A 16,437-nucleotide genomic window follows, 5' to 3' on the forward strand; every position below is an offset into this window, starting at 1 on the left:
GAAGGGGATGGATTCCCTCCTAATCCATGCTGGTGACTGGCTGAAACCGTGTAGCATGAGCTGATTAGAGTATACCTGCTCAAGGTTTCCTCTTCTTTAGCTATTGGTTAGAGGCTCATTAAAGTACATTTCTATTAAAGACACTCCTTCCTTCTTTTGTTCACTGTCAAACAGGGCTTGTCTCTATTGGTATCATGCTGAGTTGAGTTAAGCAGAAGCAGCATTCCCAACTGTGAAAAGTTAGCTTTTTAAAATCAAGGGAAAGTTAAGAAATGGAGTATTGCTGGATTCACATATACTGTATTTTCTGTTTCATACCTGATACAGAGATTTAATTCACATTATAATTGCAAATCTCAACTCAACCTAAATCCGGTAAGGCTAACAATATCTCCATATAATAATAAAATCTGAAATTAATTGTGTACTCCAATAAATAGCCACAGTGGGCTACTCTCCATTCTCAAGAGAGGACGTATCTTTTTTATATTTTCTGTTTTCCAATAAATTCAGATATTGGATGTTGCTTCTGCCAATATTTCTCTCTCAGGACAATAAATGTTAGTAATAAGGAGAACGACAGAAGTAACTATGTTTATTTACTTGAGCATTCAGGCTGTGGAATCAGGAAAAATACATTTTTCAGCAAGTTTCTGATGTACTTCTTTAAAATATGCATTGTACTGTATTTAATAGACTGCATATAAAACTTTTAGAACATTTTCAATCTATTAGTACAGATAATTACACACAATTTTCAGAGCATCTCTAGTTTATCATAGTAAGTATGCATAAAATGTTCTAAAAGCTTTTTTTAAATTATGAAGAAAAACTAAAGTTACTAAACATAATTGACATGTCTGCTAAATACCATTTTTACACATCGTAATTATCTGAGTTATACCAATGCCCAAAAACCTTGTGGTTTGTTTGTTTTTTGGAACAGGTATACTTTTAAAACAACTAAGCTGTTTAGTCATAGAAAATGAAGAAGGGGTTTGAGGAAAATACATTCCTTAGCAGAAATCCTAAATATCAAGCTGAACACCAGAGCCAGTTTTCAACACCTACACTGTACACACTTAAAAATATGGCTTTATAATGGAACCACAACTCCACACTGTAACATGAGTAACTTGCTATAATTATATCAATTTGCCCACTGCAGCCAATGTTCTGATTACTGTAGATTACTTTTAAAAACATCAGAAACACTGTGTAAACATACCTACATTGCCTTAAAAATTCAGGCAAACAGCATTTTCAAATGAACATTACTGCATAATTATTCATAGGTATGGTACCAAGAATAAGCAAGAACTATTGTATCTGAACAAAGAGTTAAAAAGCACTGTCCTACGAAAACTATAGAATGTTCTCAGTTTTTCAAAATATATCGGCTTTTCTTGCCATCACGATCTGCAAAATATAAAAATGTCTCCATCAGCCTAGGACTGCAAAATAAATGATGCACTATGCCTTCTTGTTTTCTGCATTAGAGAAATAAGAGGTAAGATAATACAGTGGCTTGTTCAACAGCATTTAGAATGCACTGTTGAGGAAATTTCTAACCACCAACATTCAACATGAGAAATGGAGGGATAAGGCTATCACCAGTTTTTATTCCTATTCCCCTAGGAGGCAAGAATGTCCAACACTGCGAGGAAATCAGTGACTTTGGGCAGGTCTACACTAGAAGCGCTACATCAGCTTGTATGAACTGTGCTCCACATATAGGTAACTAGTGAAATGTAATGGCCTGTGACGTAAAGGAGGTCAGAATAGGTGAACTAATGGTCCCTTGTGGCCTTAAAACCTATGAATATGGCAAATACACTGAAGATATGGCTGGCCCAACAGTATAGCATCTATGCAACGTACTGCCCTGCAGAACATAAAAAATTACTCAGAGTACTCTGCTGTTTGTGTTTATGAAGGTCGGCAGGGGAAAGGAAGGGGGGGCTCTTGTTGTAAAGGGGCTTAAAAAAGGTTTGTGGGAACAGAAAATAACCAAAGAGGGTGGGGTCAGTAATTTTTGTTAAAGGGTTAAACTGAATTATGAAAATGAGCAGACAAGACAGCTATGGGAGTGAGGATGAGTGGGATTCAGAGTGAGTATCAAGATGTGCTATGAGGTCAAAACTTAGCTGAAGTTCACAATTTAATGGGCATCGGAGTTCTGTTCTTGGAAACTATAAAGCACAGACATCTAAAAAAAAAAAAAAAGGCAGATTTTGGCCCTAGAAGAAAATTTTGGAGGAGGCTCCTTGGAGATCAGGTGTTAAATTAAAAGTACACAGAAACAGATTATGCACAAATAATTTTGAAAAAAAATTGCTGCAAAGTTGATAAAAAAATATACCTTTTCACAGAGAGAAGAAATCTGGTCCAAAAGCAGTGTAGACTTTTCATTGATACTGTTTCTGGCCAAGTTCCTGTATAGAAAAGTTTAAGGAGCCATATCTTCAAATGGTTTTACTGGTTGCTGTTTTATAAATCATTTTATTATCATATTCTACGCGAAGAAACATTTTAATCCACCTAAATACAAACTAAACCACCACCGTCCTCATTATTGTCAAAGCATTAGAATGAATAAATTCTCTTTATCAGATGGGGTAATATACTAACTCAGGCATTTTGTAAATATATGTTATGATATACAGCATATTTATTGAAAGCTGCCAAGTAACCGTGTAGGAGCAATTTTTTATATACTTTATTGAATCTCTAACCATTATGATAGTTAATTATTTTTATATATATCAAGATTTTAATCAGCTCGTATCAAATGTTACTGCTGAAGCCTGAATTTCTGGTAACTTCTACAGAGCAACAGATATATTGTCATAACTGAGGCACTCCAGGCCCCAGCAGCACTCATATCACCTGGATGGTGAGTTGCCTTCTTCTGTTTCTTTCTTTAATTTTTTGTTGTTGTTGTTCTGTCGAACAAAATCTGAGATCCATCTTTCACTCTGCACTCAACCACCAAAATAGCAGGTGATAGTTTTGAGATAATCATTTAGGATCCAATCCTTTGAGGTGCTGACAGACCTTTACTCCTGGGGTCTTAAAGAAAAGTGGTTAAACTGTATAATAATATATCCCGCAGACCTCGATAAGAGATTAGATTTGTATTTTTATGTTCTTCCTCTCTGGTGTGCTCAACATACGTGAGTGAATGGTTCCTGGTGGGTCCTTCAGAGAAAGCTGTTCATTATAACGAATGGGTTCAGTTTAAGATGGGTATTTGTGTTCTGACTACAGTCATATTTGTACTTTCTTGGGGGCTTTAATGAGAGGCCCAATTATATTTCTTCTTGCATTCTCTTCCTCTTCCTCAATTTCTCTGTTTTTAAGTTTAGTGATTTCACGGTACATGGAATATCCTTCTGTAGGATAAAAACATCACCTCTTAGTTCTGAAAGGCATTTGATTGGCAGCTTTAGAAACAGACTGACAGTATCAACTGCAGAAAGTGCTGGTCTGGATATTTTAACTTCTGTGCTAGAAGACAAAGGGCTCCTTAGCTATCCATTCCCTTTAATTTATACCAGTTTTGTGTAAATGTGTCTCTACACACTGGAATAAGCTATATACATTAAAACCACTTAAGGCTTTTCTTCACACAGAAAGCTCAACATTAGTGGAGTGTCACTATAACAAAATAGGAGCGCATAGCAAAATATCCCCTTCTCCTCTTCATCCTACAAAAAGCAGCATGGCCCTCTTTGTTTCAACCTGTTAGGTAAACTACGCAAGCTAAGATTATTTGTTTAATTTTATCATGGCATTAGATCAAAGCGAGTGTGTTACTTCTAGTGCACTTTATACCTCCACTTACAAAACTAAGCATGACAAACTTCATATGGCTGTGAGCCTACTTCATTTTAGCAGGCTGTAAAGACTTGGCTTTTTGCCTACCTCTGATCAAGCTATTTGCATATCACAAACTAATCCATGATCTTTTTCCTTTTATTATATGTAGGGATAATTACTACTATGGATGGAGGCTTCTCTATTAGGTAAATGTCTTTTAAATCATGTAAATATTCCTACGCACGATGTATATAGAGTATTATGGTCTATTAACCCAGAACATTAAAGGGTATGCCTACACTGCAAGAAAAGACCCGTGGCAGTAAGTCTCAGAGCTGGATCAACTGATTCGGGATCGTGCTACAGAGCCAAAAACAGATGTTCGGACTTGGACTAGAGCGCAGATTCTAGGATCCACTCCCTCTCACCAGGTTCCAGCCTGAGTCCAAACACCTACGCTGATATTTTTAGCCCCACAGCACAAACCCAAGTCTGCTCATTGCCATAGTTACTTTTTGTTTGGGGTTTTATTTTGTTTTTTTGCAGTGCAGACATACCCTTAGAGCTACAATACTGCCTCCAGTTCACAGCAGAACTGCCACAGATGTCAGTTCCAATGTAACAGACAAATCTCTTTCAATTAATATACTTGTTATTCTGTATTCCGAAAAGTCTGGGAGTGGGAGGAATTTCTCACTCTTTTTTATGTATAGTACAGTCTAAATGGATATGGGACTACTTCAATAGACTGGTATGATCACTAATGCACTGAGGAGTACTTTAATTGACGGAGTATTAAAACATCCTGAGACAATATTAAACAGAGATAATTACCTAGCTTTGGAGAACTCAGTTTAAAAAAAGGGTCACAAGTGCTCAGACTAATTAGCACTATTCAGGTCTTGCTGATGGGGGAAACTAGATTCATACATCAGTGCCATTTTTTTTTCTGATTGGCCATATAACTTTAATATGTGTAATGAAGTCCCTCTTGCAATTAGCCAAGAAACACGCTTATTTTTAGAAGATGGTTTAAGAAAAATGGTCCAGATTTAGAATGAAAGATAAGAGGAATTCAGTATATTAAATTGAACACCAGAGCATTTTCTTTTAAAGCGATCAGAAATTAAATTTAAGAAAGAATAGAGACATTGGACAATAAATGGTTTGACTCTTGCAAAAATAAAATGAAGCAGGACAAGAAGCTCTTTTACCCTGAAGGGCCTCCCCTTAAATGACCAGCTGCCAATACAAGGTGAATTTAAATACTGTGCAGAATAAGATGGAGAATATATTGGTTTACATGCCTCATCTAGTCATTGCATTAAATATATTGCATCAATAGTGTCTTAAAAATAAGTAAAACACTTCCAAAGATGTATACATTTAACCTCTGACTACCCTGGTGTTATTTTAAGCCCTCTCTTTACAACTATAATAATTTAGTCCTTGTTTTCCTTATTCTTGTTAGCACATGAGAATGTATTTAGTACTTAAGATTCCTTTCCCCCTCTAGTTATTGAATTACAAATATTAGGTACACACCACGAGGGCTCCAAGGTTCAATAAGTAGTTCAAACTCATGCTCTAAAATATAGATTTGATCAGGAAAAGTTTATACATATTTTATGCTGTTTGTAAAAAAAATGTGTTAAACTAGCTGAAAGTTTTGTCTTTAAGGAAAGTGTTTCAGATATGAAGATATTCTGCATCTGCTTTAGCTTTAATTTTAACTCTGAATTTACTGAATCACTTGAATATAGTTTATTTTATCTGAAATCCTCCATATGGAGAAAACTTTTCATTAGACATTCCAGTTCTAATATCACCTATTTATAATTAGATCTTATTAAACATCCTCAGGAAATTGCAAATATGTTAAAACTTTCATGCACCCAGAGATATTTTTTTTGAAAGTTTTTTTTTAAATCACAGATTTCTATAACAAGAGAAGTATTACTGTGCTATAGAAAGGTAAACATTACCATAGTCTCACATCCTGCACAGTACTTGATGTAATTGGTAATATAATCAGAAAAATAGTTTTATAATATTAATATGCATCTTTATTTTATTTCGTTTTATAGAAGCGCTAAAAGGTGCCTAGGCACCTTTGGCATAACTAAATATACATCATAAGTATAGCAAATTAAGGTAGCCCACCACAGCCCCCGTCCTCTTCCCCCACTTTGCAAACACCGGGGGGGAAAGAGGAGCTTTGAAACAAAAGGATACAGTTCAAATTCAAGATCTGATACAAAATAGGATGGCAGATCTGAGAGCACCACCAGCCGCATGAATTCTAACACAGGACCATAATAATGAAAAACCTGAAAAGAAATTAAATTCAGAATTTGTAACTTTTATATTTTAGATATTATTTCAGTGGGACTTAATCATTTGCTTTAAGTGCTTTGCTGAACTGGGTCCTTATTTAGAAACACATCTGAAGCAGGGAGGTGGGAGTGAGAAATAGAGGAAGGTTTTGCAATATAGCCAAATTAAAATATAATTAAACATCTTAAAAGGGCAAACTTATGAAATGTGCCTAAAACAATTCTTCCAATAGATTCCTTAGAATATACATATGAAATAATATGTGCAGGGCTGCTTCTGAGCCCATCTTCCCTCAGATACTACAAATACAAATCATCCAAGACCATACAATTAAGGACAAAATATATTTAGAAGCTTTAACTGTAAAAAACTATTAAAATTCATATATGTGGTTACATTAAAGGGGTTTCATATTAAGTAGTTTCCACCAATAAATGGATTTAGATTTTTAAACTTTAAAAAAGACGACCAATTTCCACTGGGTAAAAATGGTACAAGCAATTTTCAGAAAAAAGTGTTTAATAAAGTGTATTTGTACAAGTAAATAAATGAATATATGCTTCCAACATGCTACAGTAGTATTTAACATTAAATTTTTTGAAAGCTAAGAAATCAGAACCATTTTTCGTTTCTACTTTGGGAACGTAGTGTCACATTTTAGGCATGTAATTAGATCAAATATTACAGATACTATCCAGACAAAAATATGAACAAGATAAGCCTTAAGAGCTGTACATTATAGAGTCAGTACTTTTATATTTGTTTTTGAATCCTGACTATCGCTTCCCTCATTATTAATTTCCTCAGGAAGGTAAAAAAAGTGAACTACTGTAGTTCAAAGAAAGATCAAACACAGGCCTTACCTCTGGCAAAATATTAGTAGTCTTTGATTGTGCTGTTTTCTTGGCAGCAAAGCAAGTATTTAAATGTGATGTGCTGAATGGTTTGGCCGAGACACCCTTTATGCAAAATTTTGGAAACCTAACTTCAAATCCAAACTAAAGAAAATAGATAGAATATTTTAAAAAGGCAGATACAAAGCCTGACATTAATGGGATGAATTAGGTTAGAAAAATGTTCATGTTCTTGCATATCAAGCATTTGGTGCAACTAGCGGATGAAGAATTAAATAAAGTTTACATAAAGCAAAGCATTATTTTAATAAACCCATTTTTCTTCAGTCAATTAAATACACAATTACTTTAAAAGGATATGGCCCAACAGATTTCAACAAACAACTAAGTACAAATAATATTAGGGTTGGATCACCAGGCAATGTACTCAAGATTAAGACATTGCAAACACAAGCAGAGTCTTCTACAGTTGAATGGTTGCTGCTTTTGTGCTAGATGTGGGTTTTCATCTGAGTACTACAAAATAGCACAGAAAGAGGATAATGGCTTGTCATGAACAACAAAAGATTTGGCTTAGAAACACACACACACACACAAACCTAAGGTAAAGAGGGTAAAAAGAATGGTACCTAAAGTTAGGCCCCTAAATCATGAAACTCCACAGTTTAGATATACTGAATTACAAAAAAAAAAAAAAAAGTCAGCTTGTACTGTCTCCGTTTAGAAAAAAAGTCTTAATGATTAAAACTTGTTTCTATATAATTAGATTGTTAAAAAATTCAGATGAAAGCAGGAAGTTTAAGCATTTATAATACAGTATATATCCCATAACAATTTCATACAGCATGTGTACACAGTGAACCAAAACAAAGTTAACCAAAACTAGAAAAAATTAATTTACCTTTCTTTCCCATATCTGAATCTCTCCTCTCCACAGCTCTTTTGAATCAATAATATTTATTAGATTATCTGAAGCCACAACATCTGCTGATAGGTAGTCTGCAATTTTTTGCCAGCCACTGTAAATGTAAAGAAAAAAGAATGAATCTCATATTTCATCTAGTTTTACAAATTAACATGCTATGTGGTTTAATCCAATGTATCTACTAAATGTTAGCACTAAACACAGACTTCTGAAAATATGTGAACACAGAGAAATATGTATAACTTTGTACTCTGAAAAGTACAAACTTTTACAGAAATGCTGGCTCCCCCTTCTGTAGGGGAAGGTGTTTCCGTGCTCCACCAAGATGACAGTAGGATGCACTGGCCTGTATCAAGCAATGACTGGCTTGGCAAAATAAGTCGGCCTGTAATTACCAGTCTTGTGGTCTGCACGTCCTACTATTGGCCATCTCTGTGTACAAAGGGGAATAAGGAGGCATGTATGGAAAGGGAAGACATTGGCTTCTCTTGCCAACTAGAAGATCTCCCTACCCTTGTTCATTGTTTGTGTGGGTTTACATGTTGAAAGAGCAGGAACAGGTTGCCTCATTATGGATAAGGGATATTCAGCACAGCACGGAGCTAAGCCTACTTGATCCAAAGCAGGTTGCACAGGGAAGTGTTGACTACCATACTTGAAACTAGGAAGGAATTTTCCATTGTGATAAATTGATCATGATAGTTTTTCATCTCCCTCTTTGTGTATTAGCAGGTGTCTTACGACAAGTAAATATTTTCTCTAGCTATAGGTGTTTATTTCAGGACTACGCATTTAGTTTCCTTGTTTTATCACAATTCTATTGACCAGGTCTCAAGCAAGGTAACATATTATGGGATTAACCCTCTGTCCCAAATGCCAGACTTGGATTTGAAAGGAAGTACATGGTTATGGCAAATGACAGCAAGACTATGGATGACTGAGCCTACCTATTGGACCCAAAGCTTAGGCACCCCTACTCTAGTTCCCAATTCTCTTCATTGGGAAAAAAGCAGCTGAAGTGACTTGTGGTTAAAAATAAAACATATCAAAGGCATTCTATATTTTACACTGAGCTGACTAGGTGGGAGGGTAATAGGCAATCAACAAACTTGGGTGTAATTAAAAATATTCAAGTCAATAGTCTTAACTTCAAAAGGCAAAAATAGCAACTTGATTCCTGTTGTAAATATAAAGGGAAGGGTAAACACCTTTAAATCCCTCCTGGCCAGAGGAAAAACCCTTTCACCTATAAAGGGTTAAGAAGCTAAGATAACCTCACTGGCACCTGACCAGAATGACCAATGAGGAGATAAGATACTTTCAAAGCTGGAGGGGGGGAGAACAAAGGGTCTGTCTGTGTGTGCGATGCTTTTGCCAAGACAAGAGCAGGAATGCAAGTCAGAACTCCTGTAAAGAGTTAGCAATCAATCTAGTTAGATATGCGTTAGATTCTGTTTTGTTTAAATGGCTGATCAAATAAGTTGTGCTGAATGGAATGGATATTCCTGTTTTTATGTCTTTTTGTAACTTAAGGTTTTGCCTAGAGGGATTCTCTATGTTTTGAATCTGATTACCCTGTAAGGTATTTACCATCCTCATTTTACAGAGGTGATTCTTTTTTCTTCAATTAAAATTCTTCTTTTAAGAACCTGATTGCTTTTCATTGTTCTTAAGATCCAAGAGTTTGAGTCTGTGTTCACCTATGCAAATTGGTGAGGATTTTTATCAAGCCTTCCCCAGGAAAGGGGGTGTAGTGCTTGGGAGGATATTTGGGGGGGGGGGGGAGAGACGTTTCCAAGTGGGCACTTACTTTGGTGGTGGCAGCATAAAGGTTCAAAGACAAAAGGTAAAACAGTTTGTACCTTGGGGAAGCTTTTAACCTAAGCTGGTAAGAATAAGCTTAGGGGGTCTTTCATGCAGGTCCCCACATCTGTACCCTAGAATTCAGAGTGGGGAAGGAACCTTGACAATTCCCATTTTATAAAAATTACAAACCCAGATTCAAAGTTAATCAATAATAATTGCGTGTTGTAACATATTAACTTTATACAATAGGTTATGTAAAATGAAGCCAGGATATCAGGGAAAACTAGATATATGAGGGAAAGTTGAGTAAAATGAGATAAAATATATTTATATAATGTGCCCTAGACCAGGGGTATCCAAACTTTTTGGATCGCGCACCCCCAGGGCCAGCTCTGGGGAAGCAAAAAAAGGAAAAAGCTGCCACCAGTGTGCCGCCGAAGGGTCAGCGCTGCTTTGGGGGGGCTCCTCTGGCCGCGCACCCCCATGGGGGCTCTCGCGCACCCCACTTTGGAGACCACTGCCCTAGATATTAAGGAAGCTTTTTAAATGCTTGCATTTCTGTCGGCCCCTTTGCTGAAAGCATGTATTTACAGCAACAGAATTGTCTGGATAGCTCCTCCTCTTAAATAACGAGAAGAGAGAAATCTGTACTTTCCTAAAGAATACCTGTCAAGAACGAAGACATTGCATGAGCTTTATTAAAAGCAGTAGCGCATGTTGACGCAAAACAAATAACGAACCTGCTTGAACAACTAAAAAAATCGTACCCTTTATAGTCATTTGTTGCTATAGTGATTTTTGCAGAATGCCATTCTCTCAGATGTTTCAGGGCACCAATAGCAGGTAAGCAGTCTTTTAACTTGGGGGCATCTCTTTCAGAAGACTGTAGTATTACATCAACCATGGCTCTTCCTGTAAATAAAACACACATGGTGTGCATTAATTGCATTCATCTCATTTTAAAGAGTAAGCCAAATTTATAAAACATTCTATAGAAGATAGGTTTTACTGCTGATGGAGATCAGATATGTTTAAAGGGGCAGAATCAAGAAATGTAGGAACAAGATTTGAAACACTGCTATTGGAATTTCAGCCTGTCTCTTTAGCATCTCCTCTTGGATGTCTTGTCACCAGCTTATGCTCCACAGGAAAACCAAAACGCATTATCTTCTCTCCCAAACATTCTCTACTTCCCTCCCTTCTCTATCACCATCAACAACTCCAGCCCTGTGACTCGAGTCAATGATACACAGATTATTTTTGACTCCCCCTTCTCCCTTGCCAGGCTGTGTCTGGTTTCATCCTCCTCAACCTCTTCAAGGTGTGTACTTTTCTTTCCATCCCTCACAGTGAAATCCGCCATTCAGACCCTCTATATCCTGCCTTGAACCCTGCAACATCCTCCACTCTGACCTCCCAAAAAAAATCACACATCGCTCACTTCAGTCCAGTCATTTTCCTTGCCTGTTGATTTGATCATCACTCTCCTTTGGATCTCTCCACTAACACTCCACACCCACTTCCGCCACCCATCAGCTAGTGAATCAAATGTAAGCTTCAAAACTCTCTAATTCCCCCTCCCTATTCACACTTGCACATTGGGCTTCATGTTACCTACCCTCCACCCCCTCTCTGCCAATGTTCTCAACCTCCATCTGCCTTCTCACAATCAGTTACCTCCATCACTTCTTCCACACAGCCCCCACCACATGCATGGTCCAACCTCCCTGAGCTTATTCACAAGGCAAATATCCAGTCCATGTTTAAGTCACTAAAGTATCCACTTCTGCAATGCCACCTAGAGTGAAACTAGCTGACATTTAAAAATTCCCCATTTGTTGCTCCCATTCCCTTAACTTCTGTCTGTCTGTCCTTAGCCTGCAAGCTCCTCAGAACAGGGACCTTCACGATAAACACTAGCCTTTCTGTGAAATTACCAGGAGCAGGGAGCTTGTCCGATAACTGATGTAGACTCTCTGCAGATTCTTCATAGACACTGAAATTAAAAAGGATTACCAGACTGAAAAAGTTTATATACAAAATTATCCAGAACTAAATTACCTGTAATGATATTTAGCACTTCATGAAAGTATATTACGTCTTTAAAGCACGAAGCAATTACCATATAAACCCTGCAAGGAATCACTGACATTTCCACTTTACTCACAGGGACACAAAGGCAGATGGAGAAATCACTTAACCTAAGGCCACAGAGTCAGTGGTAGAACTGGGTTTAGAATTCAAGAGTATTTGGCTCCCAGCTCTGTGCTCTGTCCACTAGTCTATGCTGCCTCTCAAAGCGAGTAACCAAAGGTAAAATCTTCAGCTTCATTTACAGCTCTTTACAATCTTCTGCTCTGTAGTACTATAGCTATCAACATATTAACAATAATGGATAACTATCCATCCTATGTATTTTACTACTTACATTTAATATGAGTAGTTTCATTCTCAGTGCTACACATTTACCTATTGCAACAGAATCTACTACATTTACATGTGTAATATTATTTTCCAGAAGAGACGTGCAAGGCATGCCTTATCTTGGTACAAGTGACAGCATAAGAACATACACCATATACACTACATAAAAGCCTAGATTTTAAACTTAAAAACGGTAGGAATTTAAGTATCTAAGATTTTAAACAGCCAGAAGAAAAGTGTAGTCAATTGGTTCCCTCTAAGATTAAAAAAAACCACCCCAATATCTCTAGAATGCCAACTACTCTATATGTTAACAACCTGTGCTCTATGTTGCCATTTCCTCACTATCAAGATTTGTAATTTGTTCTTTAGAACCGAAGTTTTGGGGATTTTTTCTTAAGCTCTTCCCTGAATTCAAGTCACCTGAGCAAATGCTGTGTTACAATGAATCAACTTTAGACCTAGCGTGCTGATTTCTGCAAGAGTGAGCCATCCCCTTTTTGGAGTGGTTACACTTGAGGAGGCAAGAAGCTTGTGTTCCTATTACTGGGTTTTTTTGTGATTACTTTCATGAGTTCACGTTTTGTGACATAGCTGTTTTGCTTTTTGGATTTTTAGTTATTATTAGGGCCCTACCAAATTCATGGCCATGAAAAACGCATCACAAACTGTTAAATCTGGGGTCTTTTGTGTACTTTTACTCTATACTACACAGATTTCACGGGGGACACAAGCGTTTCTCAAACTGGCGGTCCTGACACAAAAGGGAGTTGCAGGGGGATCACAAGGTTATTTTAGGGGGCTCGGGGTATTGCCACCCTTATTTCTGTGCTGCCTTCAGAGAGCAGTGGCTGTTGGCCAGATGCCCAGCTCTGAAGGCAGCACCCTGCCAGCAGCACCCCGGAAGTAAGGATGGCAATACCGTACCATGACATCCTTACTTCTGAGCTGCTTCCTTCAGAGCTGGGTGGCCGGAGAGTGGCAGCTGCTGACTGAGGGCCCAGCTCTGCCGGCAGCAGCACAGAAGTAAGGGTGACAGTACCATACCACTTCTGCGCTACAGCTGGCGGCAGCTCTGCCTTTAGAGCTGGGCTCCTACAATTACAACACCATGAAATTTCAGATTTAAATAGCTGAAATCATGAAATTTACTATTTTAGAAATCCTATCACCATGAAATTGACCAAAATGTACCGTGCATTTGGTAGGGCCCTAGTTATTATTGTTGGGTTAACCATCTCCTTCTCTTTTGTATCTCCACTAAGATGTTGTGAGGGGAGCAGTGTAAGCCTTGCTGTGATGGAAGAGATCCCGCTAGGCTCCCCATGAGGCATAACCACTTCCCCTTTGAAAAGTTTATTGTTGGAGTTCTAACATGTTTCAATTATACAAAGGCTTTATTATGCAGATTATACATTGTTGAAAAGCCAAAGGGAAAAACCTAACATTCAGTTTTGCTTGTATTAGGACTCTGTGCCTTTAAAAACAAGGAGGAGGAGAAAATGGCAAAGGCAAGTGAAAAGCAGAGCCAAGACCAGATGAGTACTGCCTCATCTGTTCTCTGGCCTACATAGAGGGGATGGAGTGTGAGTAGATAAGTGACAGAGACCTATCAGAGATGTCACTGAACTGTGGGCAAGAACACTGTGGAGTAGCACTGGGTAGCACTATTGCAACTGGCATGTTCTGGCAATTCTGGCATTACAGTGGTGCAGAGGGACACAGTGGAGGATGCAACTGTGTTTATCTTTGCTCAGAGTAAGTGAAATAACAGTGGTATGAATGTCAGTGCACACTTGGAAGAAGTTGTGAGTGTAGACACATGGCACCTACCCAAGTGCTTGGTGGTTACATCTGCGGTAGAATGGTCTACATTAGAGCATTTTGGCAAAGTCAAAAATGCTGTAGAGAAGATCCTAAAACTGGTGTTACTTGGAAATATTTTTTGTAGATTATCATCAGAATAACAAAAGTGAGTATACAAAAACTAAAAGCCTGATTTTAAAAGTATATTTGAAGACACACTGCTATCTATTTTATAAAGATGCTATGTTTCAGAGAATAACTGACTGGCTCTTCTAGTGGCAATTTCTCCCCATGATGCATTAGCACATTTTATAGTTTTTAAACTAAGGGCTGAGGGAAAGCCAACAGGTACAGAGAAGCATGTGGTTCGGACAGAGACATCCCTTAGGGAAGGATCTACTAATGGAGATTCCCTATGTCTTAGTAAGCAGGAGAGTATGGAAGATAAAATACAGGTATGATTTGATGAGAAACAGTCAAATGAAAAAAAGTCTCATTCAATTACATCATGTAATGGGAGACAGCTAAAAAGTAACAAGTTTTTAAAGTGCTTATATACCAATGCTAGAAGTCTAAATAAATAATAAGATGGGTGAACTAGAGTGCCTCGTATTAAATGAGGATTATTGATAATAATAGGCATCACAGAAACTTGATGGAATGAGGATAATCAATGGGACAGAGTAATAACAGGGTACAATATATATCAGAAGGACAGAACAGGTCGTGCTGATGGGAGAGTGGCACTACATGTGAAAGAAAGCACAGAGTCAAATGAAGTAAAAATCTTAAATGAACCAAACTGTACCATAGAATTTCTATGGATAGCAATTCCATGCTCGAATAATAAGAAGATAGAAGTAGAGATATATTACTGACCACCTGACCAGAATGGTGATAGTGACTGTGAAATGGTCAAGGAGATTAGAGAGGCTATTAAAGTAAATAACTCAATAATAATGGGGGATTTCAACTATCCTCATACTGACTGGGTACATATCACCTCAGGACAGGATGCAGAGATAAAGTATCTTGACATCTTAAATGACAGCTTCTTGGAGCAGCTAGTTCTGGAACCCACAAGAGGAGAGGCAATTCTTGATGTGTCCTAAGTGGAGCGCAGGATCAGGTCCAAGAGGTGAATATAGCTGGATCACTTGGTGATAATGACCATAATATAATTAAATTTAACATCCCTGTGGCAGGGAAAACACCGCAGCAGCCCAACACGGTAGCATTTAATTTCAGAAAGGGGAACTACACAAAAATGAGGAGGTTAGTTAAACAGAAATTAAAATGCACAGCACCAAAAGTAAAACCCCTGCAAGCTGCATGGAAACTTTTTAAAGACGCCATAATAGAGGCTCAACTTAAATGCATATCCCAAATTAAAAAACATAGTAAGAGAATCAAAAAAGAGCCACCATGGCTAAACAACAAAGTAAAAGAAGCAGTGAGACAAAAAGGCATACTTTAAAAAGGAGAAGTTAAATCCTAGTGAGGAAAATAGAAAGGAGCATAAACTCTGGCAAATGAAGTGTAAAAATATAATTAAGAAGGCCAAAAAAGAATTTGAAGAACAGCTAGCCAAAGACTCAAAAAGTAAGAGCAAAATGTTTTTTAAGTACATGATAAGCAGGAAGCCTGCTAAACAACCAGTGGGGCCACTGGACGATCAAGATGCTAAAGGAGCACTCAAGGACGATAAGGCCATTGCAGAGAAACTAAATGAATTCTTGGCATCAGTCTTTATGGTTGAGGATGTGAGGGAGATTCCCAAACCAGAGGCATTCTTTTTAGGTGACAAATCTGAGGCACTGTCCCGGGTCGAGGTGCCATTCGAGGAGGTTTTGGAACAAATTGATAAACTAAACAGTAATAAGTCACCAGGACCAGATGGTATTCACTCAAAAGTTCTGAAGGAACTCAAATGTGAAATTGAAGGACTACTAACTGTACCTAACATTTAAATCAGCTTCTGTGCCAAATGACTGGAGAATAGCTGATGTGACACCAATTTTTAAAAAGGGCTCCAGCGGTGACCCCAGCAATTCCAGGCTGGTAAACCTGACTTCAGTACCAGGCAAACTGGTTGAAACTATAGTAAAGAACAAAAAACTGTCAGACACATAGATGAACATAATTTGTTGGGGAATAGTCAACATGGTTTCTGTAAAGGGAAATCATGCCTCACCAATCTACTAGAATTCTCTGAGGGGGTCAACAAGCATGTGGACAAGGGGGAATCTAGTGGATATACTGTATTTAGATTTTCAAAAAGCCTTTGACAAGCTCCATCACCAAAGGCTCTTAAACAAAGTAAGCAGTCATGGCACAAGAGGGAAGGTCCTCTCCTGGATTGGTAACTGGTTAAAAGATAGGAAACAAAGGGTAGGAATAAATGGTCAGTTTTCAGAATGGAGAGAGGTAAATGGTGGTGTTCCCCAAGGGTCTGTTCTGGGA

At 37.7% G+C, this 16,437-nt stretch overlaps 1 protein-coding gene across 4 annotated transcripts in view; it reads right to left on the bottom strand.

Moving 5' to 3' along the window:
* Positions 1-16,437, bottom strand: part of MTBP (MDM2 binding protein) — a gene marked incomplete at its 5' end in the record, with an annotated part of 61,102 nt that overhangs the window by 36,624 nt on the left and 8,041 nt on the right. For 3 of the 4 annotated variants that reach the window (XM_084621154.1, XM_084621153.1, XM_084621155.1), the window contains 6 exons: positions 2,363-2,435; positions 6,058-6,152; positions 7,023-7,157; positions 7,915-8,032; positions 10,512-10,656; positions 11,682-11,740. In XM_084621154.1, the coding sequence (XP_084477280.1) occupies positions 2,363-2,435; positions 6,058-6,152; positions 7,023-7,157; positions 7,915-8,032; positions 10,512-10,656; positions 11,682-11,740 (625 nt within the window). The remainder of the gene's footprint in view (positions 1-2,362; positions 2,436-6,057; positions 6,153-7,022; positions 7,158-7,914; positions 8,033-10,511; positions 10,657-11,681; positions 11,741-16,437) is intronic. The other variant, XM_084621156.1, reaches the window with a different exon arrangement.

Source organism: Lepidochelys olivacea (genome assembly GCF_965140295.1).
Source record: "Lepidochelys olivacea isolate rLepOli2 genome assembly, chromosome: 2".
Classification (NCBI taxonomy): Eukaryota; Metazoa; Chordata; order Testudines; family Cheloniidae; genus Lepidochelys; species Lepidochelys olivacea.